Genomic DNA, 18,427 nt, shown 5'->3' on the forward strand with positions numbered 1-18,427 from the left:
TAAAGCCGTCTACAGCTGACGTAACAGCCGTTATATATGTTAACGGTTATTTTCAGGTCTTATTTTGAGGGTCTTTTAAAGTTATTACATGCTGTCTCAGCTAGCGATTAGCTGAATTAGCTGTTAGCTAAACTAACGTTAGCTTCCTTTGTTCAGTGGTGCGCGGTGGTTTATGGGATGAGTAGTTCCTTCGCTCTGAGATGACGATATGTACACAGTCTTGTACCTTTGACTTTTTTGGGATTTTCTGTTATGAGTCATGTACCACCTGGTTAGCTAAGGCATGGTCTAAAACTCTTTATATATGGATTTTTCCAGACGTCAATGGGAGAAATGAATGGGAAATTTACTTCCAGAACCCAAGGTCTCTCTGAGGAGGGGCGGGACTGTTGAGCTCTATGCTGTGCATGAGCAGTGATTGACATGCAGTTAGACACCGCTCCTGGCCCTGATTGGTGCATCTGAACAGGGAGCTGTGGATTTTTGCAAATCGCACTACAGGCTGTAGGTGGTGCCAGAGTGATAGAGAAATCTATGGCTCTGCTTAATGTAGTTCTACTCGAACATAAGGTCACTTTCAGCAAATATGACAGTTAGTTAGTTTTGTAAGTCTTACCTACTCCACCTTTAATGTATGCAGATATGTTGTATTAGTTGCATTAAATTGTACAGGTGAACCTAATACAGAGTATATACCGATATATAGCGTGATATTAAGTCATACAGTATCATGGAAAATAAACGCAACACAGCCTCAGCGCTAAGATAGCGTCTTTACAAAACAACCAATCAGGAAACAGCTTTAACTTCTGACATTCCATCTCATCCAATAGTGTCGCAGCTTGTTACTGCCGCAGCGTTGCCTCGACAACGAACACTGCGTTTATGTGGTCCTCCTGAAGTGTCTCAGGGAACGTTTCAGCCTAACTAACTAATATACGCGTTAAAAAAAAGATTTAAGTTCGCGTTTACAACATATAGAGACGGTTACTTGCTTCCGGTGTCTTAATGTAGCTCGGTAAATTTTGTTAAAGATGATATCTATTCACCAAAGTAGACAGTTGGCGTGCGAATAAATCGGGTTAGTCAATTAGCTTTCTAGCTAGCGTTAGCACGTCGAGCTAATCTCCTTGCTTTAGATAATCCCAGTCTCTCTTCACCATTACAATCGTGTTCTAATTTTACCAACACGTTGTGATTGACAGATCAAGGTGGACTGCAACTAATGATCCCTGCAGTTTTATAACCTACCTGGAACATTTGCACTATACTTTCCCCTTAAGAAAAAACACTCAGTGGAGAAAGAAGATGGAGATCAACCTTAATCGAGTTGATTATATTCAGGTAACGTTCACACCAAGTACAGCTTATTGTTGTATGATGTTCTTTTTGAAGTCTTTTATTCTGACATTGGATTTTTGAACATTAACTGTGCATTCAGAGTGTTTCCCTCAAGTACCTTTTTAACTTAGTCAATTACCTCTGCTATGTCCTCACAGGTTGGTGTGACATCCCAGAAAACTATGAGGCTGCTTCCAGCATTAGGAAAAAAGGCAACCCAAAAGGTATCCGTCCTAAAAATGCCTGAGCCTAACCTGGACTCTATCAGACTTTGTCTTATAATTCAGTTGTTTCTTACTGCAGCATCACGGTTCTTGGTTGTCTCTATGTTTCAGGTTGCTGTTGCTGATCATGATGGTATACTAACGTGTTTTGGGATGAAGAAAGGAGAAGCAGTGGTAAGTGTCCTGGTTATGATTTTTCTTTGCTTATCATACAGCCAGTTGCATCTTAATTTGTCAGTTTCTAATGGAAAGGAATCTGATTCTCTGTTTCAGACCGTGTTTAAAACACTTCCAGGGCAGAAAATAGCCAGAATGGACCTTGGAGGAGCTGCAGGAACTCCACAGGAGAAGATTTTTGTTTGTTCTGGTTCTCAGGTCCGAGGATTCACCAAGAAAGGCAAACAGTTTCTCACCTTTGAAGCCAACCTCACTGAGAGCATTAACGCCATGTAGGAACCACTTCTCTCCTTTACCCTACCTTATTTACTCATGCAGGACTGTGTGATTTTTACTGTAGTAAGTAATGTTGGTTGTCTCTTCTCTAGGCATGTCTCAGGCGCTGATCTTTTTGTGTGTGCAAGTTACATCTACAACCACTACTGTGACTGCAAGGACCAAAACTACTACCTCTCTGGAGACAAAATCAATGATATCATATGCTTGTCCTCGGAAAATGTGACTCGCCTTGTCCCGGTCCTGGCCTGCCAAGATCGGGTTCTCAGAGTCTTGCAGGTAGACCAAGATTATATTTGCTGTTCTTATTTTGATACGGGTAGTTGTTCTACCTCATACAATTAGATGTGATTTATTATTCTGTGTGTTTTTCTTATTCTGTAGGGATCCAAGCTTGCCTATGACATTGAGGTCCCTGGCCCGCCATCTGTCTTGGAACTGTACAATAAAGACGGAGGTAAGTTGACCTCTCTGTGTGCTGCGTACCAGAACAATAGCATACAGTATATGACTGCTTTATACGCACACAACAGATCTAACATAATGTCAATGATTTCTCTACAGGAGAGGAAATCCTCTGTGGAACTACAGATGGCAATATAGGATTGGTCCAGATCGGTGAGTGCTCAGCTGCGACCAAATGGGAGATTGATAACGACAAAAAGAAAGGAGGTATGTTGTTTACATGACCACACCAGGTTTTTGCATGTTGCCAATCAAATACAAATCACTAATAGAATATTTCTGTCTCCCATCAGGAATTCTTTGCATCGACGCTTATGACATTATGGGGGACGGAGTAAATGACATCCTGGTGGGAAGAGATGATGGGACAGTTGAGGTCTATGGGTTTGACAGCGCCAATGAGCCCACATTACGCTTTGAGCATGTGAGTTTATGCCTCTATTATCAATTTACTCACTCCAATTTCCACCCAGTCAGTGTCAGTCAGTGCCCCTATAAAATTATAAGGAAACAACAGCTTAATTTTTTTTATAAGATGAAATAGTATTTGTTATATTTTTCCCTGTGCATTGATACCTTTCTGGCCTTTTCTTAGATGCCCAAGTCCATTGTCATTTTTTGTAAAACATGATTGATACTGATTATTGATGGCCAAAGTTTTCTGTCTTTCCTGACTTCAGGTTTTGTCAGAGAGCGTGACTTCCATCCAGGGTGGCTGCGTGGGGAAGGAGTCTTATGATGAGGTCTTGACTGCCACTTACACAGGTTAGATTAAAAAATAACTAAAAACCAGCACCTAGTGTTCCCAAATTTTCCTTCAGAGAAGAAAATGTGTCCGTTGTTCTGCCTATCAAAGTATCCGTCAATCTGCAATACTTAATATTTGATAAGAGATGTACAGTCATTTCTGGAACTGTCTGACATGAAGCATGGGTTTCCTAAAACCCAACAGTTAATGTAAAGTATTTGAAGGAGATCTTGAGACACGCACAGCATATTCCGCTTTACTGTCATTACCTCTTTCAGGATGGGTAACTGGTTTGACCACTGAGCCCCAGAAGGCTGAAGCGGGCCCCGGAGATGAGGTCAGAATGAGTAAGGAGATCCAGTCCAAAGTAGAAGCACTCAGGTACCAGCAAAAATGTTCTCATTATACAGTATGCTCTTGTGCCTTTTTCAATGTGTTTGACTTACTGTGTAACGTATGATGTATGTATAGTATGATTTCAAGACAAATCATAGTGTTCCCTTCCAGGGCAGAGCTGGAGCAGCTGCAGGTCAAAGTCAAGCAGGGCCGTGAGCAGTACCAGCAGACCTCTCAGTCGAGCACAGCCGTCTCTGCTGTGCCCGTCTTTAGCATCAATGACAAGTTCACTCTCTGCCAGGACGATGCCAGCTACAACCTCACTCTTGAGGTGCAGACAGCCATCGACAATCTGCTGCTCCAGGTCTGCTTGTTGTTATATCCCTGTGATTTCAAGCTCTGGTGCCTACAGACTCTTTTAATAATAAATTATGGTCTTGATCCCATGTTGGAGACATAAATTCTTACTCTCTTAGTTTTAATACATTCTGTGTGTGTATATATATACATATATTTATACTTATATTGTTTGTTCTGTTTAACCTGTTTGTTTAACTTATTTTAGAGAATGTGTGACATGCACCTACAACACCAAAACAAATTCCTTGTATGTGTAAAAAACGTACTTGGCAATAAAGCTTTTCTGATTCTGATTCTAAACATGCTAAATGTAACTTAAAAATGGATCTCCTATGCAGAGTGACGTCCCCATAGACCTGCTGGATGTGGATAAGAACTCAGCTGTTGTCAGTTTCAGTGAATGTGATTCAGAGGTGAGCTGTGTAAACTCTTTCTACACAGGACAAACATACTTTACAAAAAAGGTCATGAACCTGCCGCTGCCCCCAGAGGTCTGACTCTTGAATTCTGTTTCTAGCAGCCTAATGGGAACTTTCTCCTGGCCACATACAGATGTCAGGCTAACACTACCAGACTCGAGCTCAAGGTAACACTTGCATCAAAACTCTTCATGTTGGGGCATTTTGTTACTTCTACTTCTGTCATGAAAAGTTACAATACCACAGTGGGCCTTCCTTTGTGCAATCGTGAGTCACAGACAGTACTCAGCTGCGTCTCGTGCTCATTGCATCTGTCCCTTTAACCGAAGTACAAACATTTCTGTAGCCACCTATTCCATTTGCTCAAACTATTTGATGATTCAGTGCAGAAAAATAATGTGTTCCATCCATAATAACTGTTCTAGGTGAGGTCCATCGAGGGACAGTATGGGACCCTGCAGGCCTATATTACCCCCAGACTGCAACCCAAGACATGCCAGGTTCGCCAATACCAGATCAAACCTCTGTCCCTCCACCAACGGACACACAGCATAGACCAAGAAAGGTGAAGACTTTCAGACAGAAAATTGGGATTTGAATTCAGTAATCAAATCCTATTTTGAAGCTTCCTTAAGTCCTTATTCCTGTGTTTCTGGGCAAAGGTTTGGTTTGTGTTGATGCCCAAAACCAGGTAAATGTCAATCACACTGAAATGATAACCTGGTTTCAGACCTCTGAATGGCTGCCCACATCAGATATGTTCACACGTGAAATAAAAAAGCCAATTCCGTGTGATTATAAGTTATACTAAAAATAGTATTTAATTGTTGCATTTTATTAAAAAATGTCCCATGCCAAATGCTTAACCAGTTATTGTAGTAAAACTCTATCTCTAAGAGTCCTTTAGTTGCTGAGAACTATGTTTTTGTTTTTAATCATTTATTATAAAAAAAAAAAAGAGATCCAGTGACATTGGTGTCATCTATCAGTTGTTAGTTATGTTCTTACTAATTTTGACCTTACAAAATATCTGTTACTTTGTCTCTCTGTCTGTCATACAGGCCTATGAACAGGCTCAGTCTGGTGGGACAGTTCAGTTTTGCTGAGATCCACTCCTGGGTTGTCTTCTGTTTGCCAGAGGTGCCCGAGAAAACACCTGCAGGAGAGAGCATCACTTTCTATTTCCATAACACTTTTCTTGGGACACAGCTTGAAGCCACCTACTGGTAAATACTAGCACACAGTTAAAAGGCTTTTCTAGGATTGCATGTACATTTGTAGAGGAGATGAGCTAACTGACAAGGGGTTATACCATTTTATCCTGTCTGATGCCTCTAGAAATATTTTATATATTTCATTTTCAGATTTAGTAGGGATTTATGTTGTAATCTACTTGGAATGAAATCTTTTTTATTTTATTTGTAATTTTAGCAAAGGGGAGGGTCACTTCAAGTCAGACAACATCTCTACCATCTCTATACTGAGTGATGTTCTCTCTAAAGAAGCCACCAAGAGGAAAATCAACCTGAACAATTCATATGGTAGGTATATTATTATTCATGTTCAGTGTCTGCTGACAAAATATTTCCAGGGAATAATTAATTAAAACCTGTTCAACTAACTGTTCTTGTTTGTTATTCTTCCAGATATCAACGATGAGTCTGTGAGTCACACCCTGAAGATGATACATCCAAAGCTGGAATACCAGTTGTTGTTGGCTAGAAAGGTTCAGCTTATCGATGCACTTAAAGTACGTATTGGTCAAATGTGTCGTCCTACAGGAAAAATCCACTCTGAAGCTGAATCAGCTCTGTTTTAATACATTCACTGCTTATGTCCAAAGGCCCACCTTTTGGTTAAACGCTCTACGAGTTCTCACTCATTTTTTCAGGGCTGTTGACAGGCTTTATTTGGAAATGTTCATCACTTACTGACCTCCACCTCACTTCCTCTCTGATTTTATCTGACTGGTAGGAGCTTCAGGTTCATGAGGGGAATGCTGACTTCCTCATCCCAGAGTATCGCAACATCTTGGATGAGTCCACTAATCTCCTTGAGGAGTACAAGAAGCAGCCAGCGCACCTCGAGAGGCTTTATGGTGCCGCATTATTGCATTTCACTGACACTATTATCCAAAGACACTTTTAAGTTAACTGATTTTCCTTACGACTCTCCATGGAATTATTATTATTATTATTATTATTTTTTTTTTTACATTTGTCAATTCATTGCTAAAATTTTAAGACAGGAATTTACCTAAATGTAAAGTTCTACTACGTTATGAATTATAGCTTGTTGGCTTGTGGTAACTTGTATTTTTTTTCTTTCCCTAAGGAATGATCACAGACCTCTTCATCGACAAATTCAAGTTCAAAGGCCAGAATGTGAAGACCAAGGTGTCCTCGTTGCTGGAGATACTCGATAATTATGACTTAAATTCTCTGTTAGACTTTTTCAATGAGGCATGATATCATGTAGAGAATCAGAGGGTATTATTTACTTGTCCTCGAGCGTCTTTATTTGTGCTATTTTTGTATTGTAAATACAAAAGGTTTTGTTGTATGGTAGTTACTAGCAGTGACAATGTCATGTTGTCATTTAGATACTTTTTGTCCTAATAATAGTGTACATTATTTAAATATTTATAATATATTTTGTTAGCATCTAAAAACAAAGGCAGTGATTAATAAACCACTACAAGGTTGCCAGTTTCCTCTTTTTATTGGTGACTAAGTTTTGGTTGAGGTTTGAAATTTCACACACTGTTAAAAGCACACAAAATGTATGTTTTTATAACACCATTACCATAGCACTGTGAGTTTCCCCTCTTGAAATAAAAATGTGAGTTTATTTGTAACCATTGTAAGATGCATCATTCAAGGGGCGGATGGAAAGTATAGTGAACAAATACTATGAAATATGATTATATGAAATTCTACAGAAAAGATAAAAGTGTGGTCATGAGCCATATGTGACAAATGAGTAATGTATCCATACAACATGCTGAAGTCTCATTCATTAAATGATTACATCTGCTATAAATTGATAAGTCATTACATAATTGCCATGCTTGTTTTCTTGATATTGTCATCCTCTTGACCTGATTTGAATTGAGGAATTGAGTATTTCCATTTTATGCTACTTCATACTGCCACTTACTATATTTAGGAGGAAAAAATTGCACTCTTTACTCCATATTTAACAGCATACATTAAATTATTAATTACATTACTTTATCTGCTAATAATAGTTATGTACCTTTAAGTTACATTTTTAATATGGAACTTTAATTAGTATTTTTACTTTCTGGTATATTTCTACTTTTTCTAAAATAAAGAATCTGAAATCTATCGCTGACAAAAGATGGAAAGGTGTGTGTTTGGCCATTATCATGAGTCAAATTACTACCGAATAACCAAAATGATTTAGTATTTAGTAAGAGTATTATTTTCAACAGTGTTTCTATGTCAAATCACCTATGGTAGGAGCAAATGAAATTACACATGAACATTATCCAGTGGTGAAATGTAACACATTGTACTTACCAGTTTGAGGTACTTGTAGGCTACTTGAGTCTTTCCATGTTATTCTGTTTTATTTTGGAAGCCAGTATTGTACTTTTTTCTTGTTACATTTATTTAATAACTTTAGTTACTTTGCAGATTCAGATTATTAATTACAACAATATAAATCATTATCTAATTCATGATGTTGGATTATTATAGATTAAGATACCCAGCAGTATATAAAGTAATCCAAATTAGTTCCACTTTCACCTCTGCAATATCTGTGATACCTGCACGTTAATGCATCAATAATTATAATCCAGGGATATAATAGGGCTGCAAAGTATGCTCAAATAGCTCATTATGCATAATGAGTTCTTTTTACTTGATGCTTATCATTTTAAATCCATGACTTTTAATACCAGAGTATTTTACACCGTGGTATTGTTACTTTTTAAAGTTCGGAGTACTTCTTCCAGCACGGACATTTTCCCGCAGCAGTTACTCCTTAAAAACGTTAGTCCATATGCGACTTTTACGTTCAAATGTGTCAAACCAGTTTTGAATTTGCAATCAAGCGAACATTGTACTCTTTCGGTTGCCTTACATCTAATGCGTCACTGCCTGTGCGGCTTGCGATTGGTCCGTTTCAATCCTCGCGGGCTACTTGAACTGAGAGAAAGCACCATCTCTATCTGCATGTTTCTGTGTGAATGGACCGAGGCTAGCTGACTTGTTTGCAGGTTGGTCGTAATCTTAGAGCACAAGGAGTATGGCAACTTAAAGAAACACATTTGTAGAATTTGTACCGCCAACTGTGCATTGTTTTTGTCTGGTTTGTGTATTTTAGCGCTGCACTGCAGTTCCGAGAGTCGTTGCCATCTCAACAGTTTAGTTTTGATTGTGCACGGTTCTTCCTAAGCAAACTAGAAACTAAGGCGAGCCTTGATATAATCTTCTATACGTGATCAATTAAAACTCTTACAAGAGCACACACCAGCTGTAGTATCTTGGTAAGCGAACGGAGACAGGTTGGACTTTTGTTTGAGAGGCAACATGTCGGGAGCTAACAGAGGACATGGAAGCGCGGCTAGTGAGTTTCACAACCAAGAAAATATGCAGTCAAGACTGAGGGGCTCGCTTAAACCCCGAGCTGCTGTTTCAAACGAGAACCAAGAAAACCTTCCACCGAAACAAGCAACCGGCAGAACCGTCCTGGGAGCCCTGCAGAACTACCAGCGAAGCAAAACCCTGAACCAGCGCGGCACGAAACAGGTTAGTTTGGGTAACGATGCTAAATAGCTCGCCTAGCTCGAACTAGTGTTTGCTAATGATAACCTAGATGGGGATGCCATTGTAGTTTTTGGAGGCAACGAATTTCAGCTATCTTGCCAGTTAACATAACCTGCATCTCGGGGTTTACTGCCAAATTTAGGTTTGTTTTACAGCATGGGTTTATTTACGTAGCTATGCTTTAGCTAACAATGTTAACCGGATTGTCCGCCATTTTAATATCACCATTTACTTAATTGTACACTTACTGCTTTATTCAGCAGATTTGACTAGACAACCTACTGATTTGACTTTGGATTTTCTGCTTTGTGCATTTGAGTCCCCCCCGCCTTCCCAAATGTGAATAGCAATGTGGGTGTTGCATAAACAGCCAAAATTTATCCCAAAAGTCCTGACGTCCTATAATTTCTGAAAATCTATTGCAATAGATTATCTTGTACATTAATTGCTATTTAAAAAAATACGAAACTGTCAGTGTGCCTCCTGGTTGCCTACATACGTAAGTTACCACTTTGTACTATTCCCATGCTTATCGTTTAAGCTTTTTTATCAACTTTAAGTGTATTGTGCATAGTACCAGCACACTTAATGTCTTAAGTGTCTGCAAAAAGCATTTCCTCTTGTGGGACAAATCTGAACTGACCTATGTTCTGCTTCTAGGAGTCATCACAGCCCTCCTGCTGTAAAAATGAAGATTTGGGCAAAAGCTGCAATGAGAAGCCCATTGCCAAGCCACCCACTTTCCAGATCCACGTGGATGAGCCTGATGGAGCCTGCACCAAGAAGCCACAGCAGGTGGTCGAAGCTGTCAAAGCCAAATCCATCCCAGAAGTGGAGTCTCTACTCTCAATCAATACCGTGGCACGGCTCCGACAGCCCCTTGCCACCATTGAAATGCCATCGGCAATGGATGTCAGCTTTGGTGGGTTTTGAATACTTAAATGGAAGTCTCAATTTCTAATTTAAAAATTCTATTTTATAGAAACTGTAGTTTAAGACCAGACTTTAGTTTTAGATTTGTACTGCTCTAAATGTAAACTTCTTTTCCCAGACTCTCCAATGGACATGTCTGTGGTTGAGGGGGAGGAGAAACAAGTCGATGTAAACGAGGTCCCAGAATATGCAGTTGAAATCCACACATACCTGAGGGAGATGGAGGTGAGAAATTCAATGAAATGCTACAAACTGCAGCTTTGCCTCAATTCTTTCAACTGTCTTGCTGCTTATAACCTACTTGCCACGAGGCCTTTCTAGAAATGCATTTCAAGTGTCTAAAGTGTATGGGCTTTGCCTGTAGTTGTGTAACACTGATGCTTTACAGGTAAAAACCAGGCCTAAGGCAGGCTACATGAAGAAGCAGCCTGACATCACCAACAGCATGAGGGCCATCCTGGTAGACTGGCTGGTTGAGGTTGGGGAAGAATACAAACTCCAGAATGAAACACTTTATCTGGCTGTAAACTACATCGACCGCTTCCTTTCCTCCATGTCTGTCCTGAGGGGGAAGCTTCAGCTGGTTGGAACCGCTGCCATGCTGTTGGCTTCGTATGTACCCATTATTTTAGATTTGGTCTATTCAACTTACAATGTTTATGCTCAAGACTGGCTTCCCCGCTATGTAAAGTGACTATTTAAATCTTCAAATGCAGGAAGTTTGAAGAGATCTACCCCCCAGAGGTGGCAGAGTTTGTTTACATCACAGACGACACCTACACCAAGAAGCAAGTGTTAAGAATGGAGCACATGGTGCTTAAAGTGCTCTCCTTTGATCTGGCAGCACCAACAATCATCCAGTTTCTCACCCAGTACTTCCTCCATCAGTCTGTTAGCAAACCGGTGGAGAGCCTGGCAATGGTGAGCTTGCAGCAATATTGAAGTGTTTTTATGAATTTGTCTATGCAGTTTGGACACACCAACATGGCAAGGATTAATCCCTGAACTTTGTTTTTCAGTACCTTGGGGAGCTCAGTCTCATTGATTCAGATCCCTTCTTAAAGTACCTCCCATCACATACAGCTGCTGCAGCCTATGCCCTGGCAAACCACACAGTGACTGGTGGCTCATGGGTAAATTTTTAAATGTTGTAGTAGTAATTATGAAGTAAATTTTTGATCTCCTGAAGTTTCTGCAAGCTTGTTAAAACAGTCTTCTGTGATGTGTGCAAATAAGCAAGATGACTCAAAGTTCTCTTCCTCAGCCCAAGTCCTTGATCGAGATGTCAGGCTACTCCCTGGAAGATCTGATGCCATGTGTTAAGGATCTGCACCAAACATGCCTCAATGCTCCTCAGCATGCCCAGCAGTCTGTTCGAGAAAAGTACAAGGGCTCCAAGTAAGTGGGCTACTTGCATTACCTAAAACATGCTTTTGCTTCGTTTGTAACTGGAGTATTACGTTTGCTGCCATTGACTAGACTTGGACAAACTTGTTTGACTTTGGGTTGACTTCATAATTCTACACAATGGGGCAAATGTTCTGAAAGGATCATTTCTTTTCCAGGTACCATGAAGTTTCCCTCATCGACACTCCAACTGAATTGCTGCTGAATTAACTTCCTCCTCTTGTCCATGTAGAGTTTTGTTTTTAATGTCACAATTTCAAATGACATGGCCTGCTCTTCTTGGAGTAGCGCTAGATGTTTTAGAGTTTTTTTTAAGGTATTTTTATATACTCAAACGACATTCATACCAGACGTTACAGTTGGTTAATCAAGCAGTTTTAATGTTGACTTAATTGCAGACAAAATGTGGGTCTTATCGACACTGCGACATTCTGCTTTGATGTGTCCAACTCCTGTAAATGTACTTTTTTTTTTTTTAAAGGTTGTTGATGGCAGTTGTTGCTGGTTCACCTGAGAGGTGACGTTAATTTGACCTCATGGGATGCACATTAAAGCATGTTTTGTCTGTAATGGAGTCAGCTGTCTCATTATGTCTTGAAAGTTTAAAGCTTTTTCAAGGCACCATCTGCACTGTAAAATATGGCTCTTGTAAATAAAATTCATTTAACATAAGACTTCATGTCTGTCTTTATGGTCAGTGTTGGACTCATGGGGGCAGCAGAGGATAAGGTTTTTAAAGTGGATATATGCATTCTCTAGTTTGTCATATCTACAATGTCAAGTTGAAGTTTCATGTTAAACATGGCAAACTTCAAATGAGAAACATATTTTAGTGAAATCCTGAAAAGCTGAAACATTTTGACTACTGATCTGTATGTTCCGGTTTCTTCTCTCTGCAGTGTTAAGCAACTCTAAGCGGGCCTTTCTATAATCATCTGCACTAGGCAGGAACTTTGGATTTTTTTTTTTTAAATGCTACTGCAGCATTAACTGTCGCATGTAGTTACATGCTAATGGCAGTAAAATGTCATCTAGGCTGCCAGTGTTAAATTCTCCCAAAAGGGTGAATACAGGTGCCACAGCAATTTTTTTATAAAAACATTCAAACATGTTCCAGTACAAATATCCTGAAATGCTATAATTGCCTTTTACGGGCTTGTCCTTCAGTGTCGGTTTAGAAAACTAGCACAATATATAAAAATCCTGTTTCCTGGATGCCTGATCAAATTGGGTCTCAGATTTTTGAACCTCTTGTTTATTAATCTAAGGTGCCTTTAAGCTCCATCTATTTTAACTTGAGGCATTGAATGCTAAGCTTTGGCTCAAGTTGTAACTCTTGGAAGGGAAACTGATACTTTCTCACCAAGTGTGAAGAGGCTTCAGACACATTGGTCTTAATCACTAAAAATACATGGCTTCATAATACAAGGTTCATACAATATCATTTACGCACAGAATTACAATGAACATGGTTCTAAAAGTTTCTGACTTGTGTGTAGGCTGAAGCATGAGCTTGTGTCTGCCCTTTATGCTCTCAAAGTGTTTGGAAAATTCAATTTTAAGAATAGGACAACTTGAATTTAAAGACACTCCTTGAAATATTAATTTCAACATAATCTGGTGTTCATCTACAAAATCACTGGTGTAAGCCATTTTATATTTCAATTAAATGTTTCTCACGCCAGACACTATTGATCAGTTACTCTGGAATTAAGCAAGCATTAAATAAGTAACAGCTGTGACTATCCATTGATGCTAGGTCAAATTCTCAAGTTTTTGACTGAGAAAATGAAATGCTGAGACATTAACAAGAAACTCAAAATTGAGGGGAAATGGTTCCTTTAATGAAATCTTTGCAGTATCATTTCCTGAAATCCATATTTTTTTTTAAACAATTTAATGCAACTTCCACTAATATAAACATTCAAAACAGCAAGCCTATATTGACGATACATACAATTACCTAAAGTGATCATGAATTGTTAATGCTACTTGCCCAAAATGTGTTAATCTGAATTCAGAGTATATAGGGAAATATTAGGACATATAGCAAACAAAGGTTGCCTTTTGTTGTCTGCTCAGTTATCGATTAGTAAATGGTATGATAGGGTGACATGTTTTTACTTCTCATTCATCAGTGATTTGATTTTCTCTGTGAAAGTGAAGGCAGCCTGTGGCGATGAAGGCATCGCTCACTCTCTCTCTCCCCCCCCACCCCTGATAAATTGGGAGGCTGGCTTTATGCGAGGAGTCTGACAGGCGAGGGGCAGCACAGCCCAGCTGCTGAAAGCTTTCCACCATTTCATCTCAGGAGAATGGACAGCTCAGATCATGCACACACTCTCAACAGGTTAGCTTTGCCACTGACAGCATGCCTGTCTATACTACCTGGAGGATTAAACTATGGGAACAGATGGGAATTCTATAACATAGCCAAACCAGTTGGATACGTGTTTGAATAATGGCTCCTGCAGCTACATCACAGCATCTGTGGAACCCCTAAGGAGATCCAAGTTGTGGGAAAAGAGAGTTTTTTTGGAAGAGGTAGGGAGGGCGGGTTGCTGCCAAACCCCATGCCTGCCCCCAGAAAATTTCTGGTGGCGTCCACCTCGCTGCCCCTGGCACTGGGTTGGGGCTGGAACTTGAGCTTGTATGTGGGGATTCTCCTCGGACTCTTGATGCTGATGCTGCTTCTTCTCTGGATGCTCCTCAAGCAGCTGAGTAACTCGGTGGGAAAATCCATGCTGCAGCCTGCCCGCTCTTTCAGGCAGCCTTGCTTTGAACAGAGGTTTCAGCATGTGTTGTGAAAAATGGGGACACTTCTGCCAAAACACTGCCAGGACTGAGGCTTGTTGGAGTGCTTTGCAGATTCATGTAAGAAAATGACTTTAAAATATGATTTGATTAGGACTCAAGTGCTTATGTTCGCTTTAAAAAATAATAAAACCTGTCATGTTCTTACTTATAGAAACCACTGTCTTTTTCTTCTACATTATCTCTCTGGCATGGACAAAAGAGGGAGACTTCATCTACATCATCCTGAGTTATTAAAAACACTGTTATTTGTATGCAACAGCTATTTATTTTTATCTCTTAGATTAATTTACACAGCCGAGCTCAAACATCTAGATTGCCGAGTAAAGGCACAAGCCAAGATTAAATCTGCATCTTGATTCATGCTGATTAAAGCAATGCATTCAGAAGGGCCATTTGCACTCCTCTCATCTCATTGGTAAATTGGCAGGAGGGAGGGATATGAAGGATTTGCCGCCCATGAGTAATATGAAATGAAATGAGGCAAAAGGATAATATCAACTGCAAGTGCCCACAGGCTTAATACTATTTCTCAGTGGTTACCACACACAGGCAGGGGTATTTGACACGTTTTCACTCAGTATGACTGGGTAACTTTATGTCTTTTAGTTTTATTTTTCTTCAATCATTAGTCAGAGGTGCCTGACCTGTATTTGATTAAATACTGTAGCCTTAGAGGAATCAATATCCTCATAGCCCTGAGGGAAGCATGTTAATTACTGTACAAATCGACAGTTGATTTCCTGAAAGAGCAAAACAATAACACAAATATGGTTCAGACAGAGTGCTTCTGGGTGTGATGCCTCAGCCTAGAACATTTCTCAAGGGGTGTAAACAGTTTCTACAGGGAAAAGATGTTAGCTATTAAAAGCTATCTGACTTTTAATGCTTGGTCAGAAAACACTTCACTATTTCAAACCAGGAAATCTTGAGGATTTTCTCTTCAACAAGTCTGAACACAGGTTATTTCATACTAATAAGAGTTTGCTCCCTTCACCAAACGACCTGCATATTAATGAGGTCTGACATTGTGAATAGATCCCATGACTGCATGTTTTTCACCTCTGTTGAGATCAAATTTGTCCGTGGCATCTCAATCCTCTAACATAGAGGGCCATATGTCTGCTAATGCAGCACGTGTGTGCAGGTTCAAAGAAAGAAAGACAAAAACAAATGAACTCAGACATGAAAAGAGTCACAGCAGCGTCTGAGCCAGTATCCACTAGATCCCTGCTGCAGACAGCAGGGAGGGAGATTCTGGTCAAGGAAAGATCAAAACATCTGATGAGGTGAGAGTTGAGGATAATAATGTTGCAGATGAGAACTACAAAATTATGCCTCATATTCTCTATCCAATTTCTGGGCCTCTGGTTGCATTTTTGAGAGTGAGACTTAAGAAGAGATGAAAACACCTGCTTTGATAAATCAAGCCTATGCCTCTGAGCAACAGAAGAAAACCATCTTACAGGATTTTATTCTTCTGGTGGCTGCTTTGAAAAAGCATATGTTCATATGAAAGGAATAATTGTAGGTTATAATAGGTAAATTAGCATTTTATGATGGAAATAAGTCATGTACCTGTTTTTTGTTTTTGTAGTTTGTTTGCAATGTAGCCACGACTGTTTATGTACTTTGGACACACATAATTTGACCTCTAAATGTTGCTTTGAATATTATATATATTCTATATTGCTGATTTCCATACCTAAAAATACTGCTAGCTTTGATGTACTGTAGCCTAGTTTTGTGGCAGTATATTGCGAGGCTGACATCATTCATTTTGTTGGTATATGGTAATTTGATTAATTGCTAATTTGTTTGGGAATATGCATTACTAAAGCATAATAAAGTAATAGTTTGACAGTTTGGGGAATATGCTGAATTTCCGAAATTCAAACTGGGTTAATCCAGCTTCAAACATTTAGGTTGTATATTGCTTCTGTACTGACCCCTAGTCTAAAGAAGCTAACAGGCAATTAGGCTAGCTAACGTCCCAACTAGTCACTGTTGGTGTTGCTACCTCATTTTGTTGTCACTAACGTTTTTAACTAATTCTGTCTGACAGTGCTAATGCTAATCTTGCAGGTAGTTTCCCAACTGAATGTAACGTCCATTCAAAATGGCCACATTGGAAAATGAAACCACTCTGTCCCAGTGTGAAGCTACATGGTTCTTTACATTAGAGCTGTGGACAGTTGCCCAAAAGAAAAGGAAGAAGTTATTCCAACAAAACTGCCCTAGTTCTTATAATGGACATTTTGTGGATGTCTTTAAAAGATCCATGCAGCCAGGTAATATTTGTAGAAATGGAGCTATTTGCATTTGATAACACCTGCCGTCAGCACAGAGTAAGAGCAAACAGAGCCCACCAGTGGTGGTGGCTGGGGAGGCCCTTTGATTGATGACAGAGCTTATTGTCTGTCAGTCAGCACCTGACAAATTGAGCTGACCAGAGCTCTGTATACCAGGCTGTCGTGGGCCATGGTGCTTCGCTCATAAATGAAAAACGCACAGTGATTCAGTTTGGGAACTGACAACTCAGGGTTGATAGCAGGACATAAAAGCAACAGGTGGCCATTTGCAGCTTCACTGTTCAGCTTAAATAAGTTGGAAGCACTCCATAGCTGTTGCTTTTTTTCACATATTATATTTTGAGGTACAAACTTCCATCTTGAAACTGAATTGGACAAAAGAATTTCACCTCAAGGTCCAGCTGTTTTGGAGCTTTGGATCATAAGGATTTATTGTAATGGTTTTCAGCGTATAGTAGGCCCATAGCAAAGTCTCCTTATGGAGATACAGGTGTTTTATGTGGATTTTATTTAATTTACTTGGAACTATGGAAATCAGTTACAGAGCTTTTTTTTATTATTGAAATTATCTTTATTGGTTTTTTTCACAGGTTTCCAAGCAATTTCAAGCCAACATTTTAAGTAATGGAAAACCAATATTGACATGTGTTTTCATTAAATTAGATGTGAAAAATAAAATGCATGACAACAAAGAAATAATGAAATAAGGCATATTTATATATTATATATATATATATAAATAAAAAATAAAGGGAGAGGAGGGAGAGGGGATGCAGGGCATAGATATACATTTATATGCTAGGTCTGAAATTATTTTTTATATGTTCTAAAAAGGGCTGACACACTTTTTTAAATTTCTTTTCTGAGCCCCCAAGGGAGCATCTCATTCTTTCTAATTTAAGATGTGCCATAACATCGGTCACCCAGCGTCCAAATGACGGTGGGTTAGCTGATTTCCAGTGCAAAAGGATGAGTTGCCTAGCCAGCAAAGATGAAAAGGCTAGTACTTCTGATTGAGCAAGTTACAGAGCATTTTTTACAAGGCAAAAGCAAATTCACTGTAGATGTTTTCTCATGGCAGAATTTCAACTTTTTACAAGACAAGCAATTTGTGATTTATGTATTATATCTGTATGCAATAATCACAGGGCCTCCAATGATGAGTGCATGTTTTTTGTAAAAGCCAAATCACTTTTCTGTCCTTCCAAATTATGAAAGTAGTTTCTGAGATATTAGGTTTAATTTTAAATCCCATAAAAACTTTGTGAAAACTAAATGTTGTAAAAACAACCATGAAAGGGCGGAGTTTAACAAAAAAAACTCCTCATAGCCTATTACTTATCAAGGGTTGATCATATTTTATTGACAGTGCTGGCATCTTAAAGAGTAATTTAACGCTAAATCTCTTTTTTGAGTGAGTAAATTACATGTACAGTCCCCTTATTACACTATCTATTGATCCTGGTCTCATTTTGTAGTGTTTAAGGGATTGTTGATGAAATAAAAGTCTCAAATGATACTGAAGGAAACAGTACATGATTCATTCAGCATGATCAGGCTTGAAGCTTGTGGACTGTGAACACTGCGCAATTATGTGGAAAAGAAAAAAATCAACATTTAATCTAATATATTTGTTATCAACTGCTTGTTTATTAGCGATTAAAGGAAATTGGCTTTGTGTCAGTCTGGGAGGCTGTGAGATGAAACGGTAACTGGAGGAGATGGTGTTCACACTCTCATCTCCTCACAAGTGCTCACTTTAATTAAGGTTTGCAGGGACAAGGACAGCGATGATGATATGTAAGCTGCACCTCAG

General features: G+C 39.2%; 2 protein-coding genes across 2 annotated transcripts; both read left to right on the plus strand.

The window, feature by feature from the left end:
- The first annotated feature begins 864 nt into the window (after positions 1-864).
- Positions 865-7,203, plus strand: bbs7 (Bardet-Biedl syndrome 7). Its single transcript, XM_078260102.1, has 19 exons — positions 865-1,344; positions 1,500-1,565; positions 1,677-1,739; positions 1,839-2,014; positions 2,111-2,297; positions 2,403-2,475; positions 2,583-2,690; positions 2,777-2,907; positions 3,164-3,248; positions 3,510-3,612; positions 3,739-3,931; positions 4,266-4,340; positions 4,445-4,513; positions 4,772-4,911; positions 5,408-5,572; positions 5,778-5,887; positions 5,993-6,096; positions 6,321-6,444; positions 6,681-7,203. The coding sequence occupies exons 1-19, from the start codon at positions 1,309-1,311 to the stop codon at positions 6,812-6,814; spliced, it is 2,142 nt and encodes a 713-aa protein (XP_078116228.1). The 5' UTR covers positions 865-1,308; the 3' UTR covers positions 6,815-7,203.
- Positions 7,204-8,497: 1,294 nt separating this feature from the next.
- On the plus strand, positions 8,498-11,720 carry ccna2 (cyclin A2). Its single transcript, XM_078260104.1, has 8 exons — positions 8,498-9,127; positions 9,806-10,067; positions 10,197-10,303; positions 10,467-10,690; positions 10,795-10,999; positions 11,098-11,211; positions 11,343-11,476; positions 11,644-11,720. Exons 1-8 carry the CDS (start codon positions 8,909-8,911, stop codon positions 11,693-11,695), a joined length of 1,317 nt encoding a protein of 438 aa, XP_078116230.1. The 5' UTR covers positions 8,498-8,908; the 3' UTR covers positions 11,696-11,720.
- Positions 11,721-18,427: the final 6,707 nt, after the last annotated feature.

Source organism: Sander vitreus, chromosome 10, assembly GCF_031162955.1.
Source record: "Sander vitreus isolate 19-12246 chromosome 10, sanVit1, whole genome shotgun sequence".
In the NCBI taxonomy this organism is placed as follows: domain Eukaryota; kingdom Metazoa; phylum Chordata; class Actinopteri; order Perciformes; family Percidae; genus Sander; species Sander vitreus.

What these genes read in the sequence shown, in the direction of transcription:
- bbs7 (XM_078260102.1), top strand. Translation starts at nt 1,309, where the DNA reads ATGGAGATCAACCTTAATCGAGTTGATTATATTCAG. An exon ending in CTACCAGACTCGAGCTCAAG is followed by an intron (nt 4,514 to 4,771) that starts GTAACACTTGCA and finishes TAACTGTTCTAG; the next exon opens with GTGAGGTCCATCGAGGGACA. An exon ending in CAACCTGAACAATTCATATG is followed by an intron (nt 5,888 to 5,992) that starts GTAGGTATATTA and finishes TTATTCTTCCAG; the next exon opens with ATATCAACGATGAGTCTGTG.
- ccna2 (XM_078260104.1), top strand. Translation starts at nt 8,909, where the DNA reads ATGTCGGGAGCTAACAGAGGACATGGAAGCGCGGCTAGTGAGTTTCAC. An exon ending in ACCAGCGCGGCACGAAACAG is followed by an intron (nt 9,128 to 9,805) that starts GTTAGTTTGGGT and finishes TTCTGCTTCTAG; the next exon opens with GAGTCATCACAGCCCTCCTG. An exon ending in CATACCTGAGGGAGATGGAG is followed by an intron (nt 10,304 to 10,466) that starts GTGAGAAATTCA and finishes GATGCTTTACAG; the next exon opens with GTAAAAACCAGGCCTAAGGC.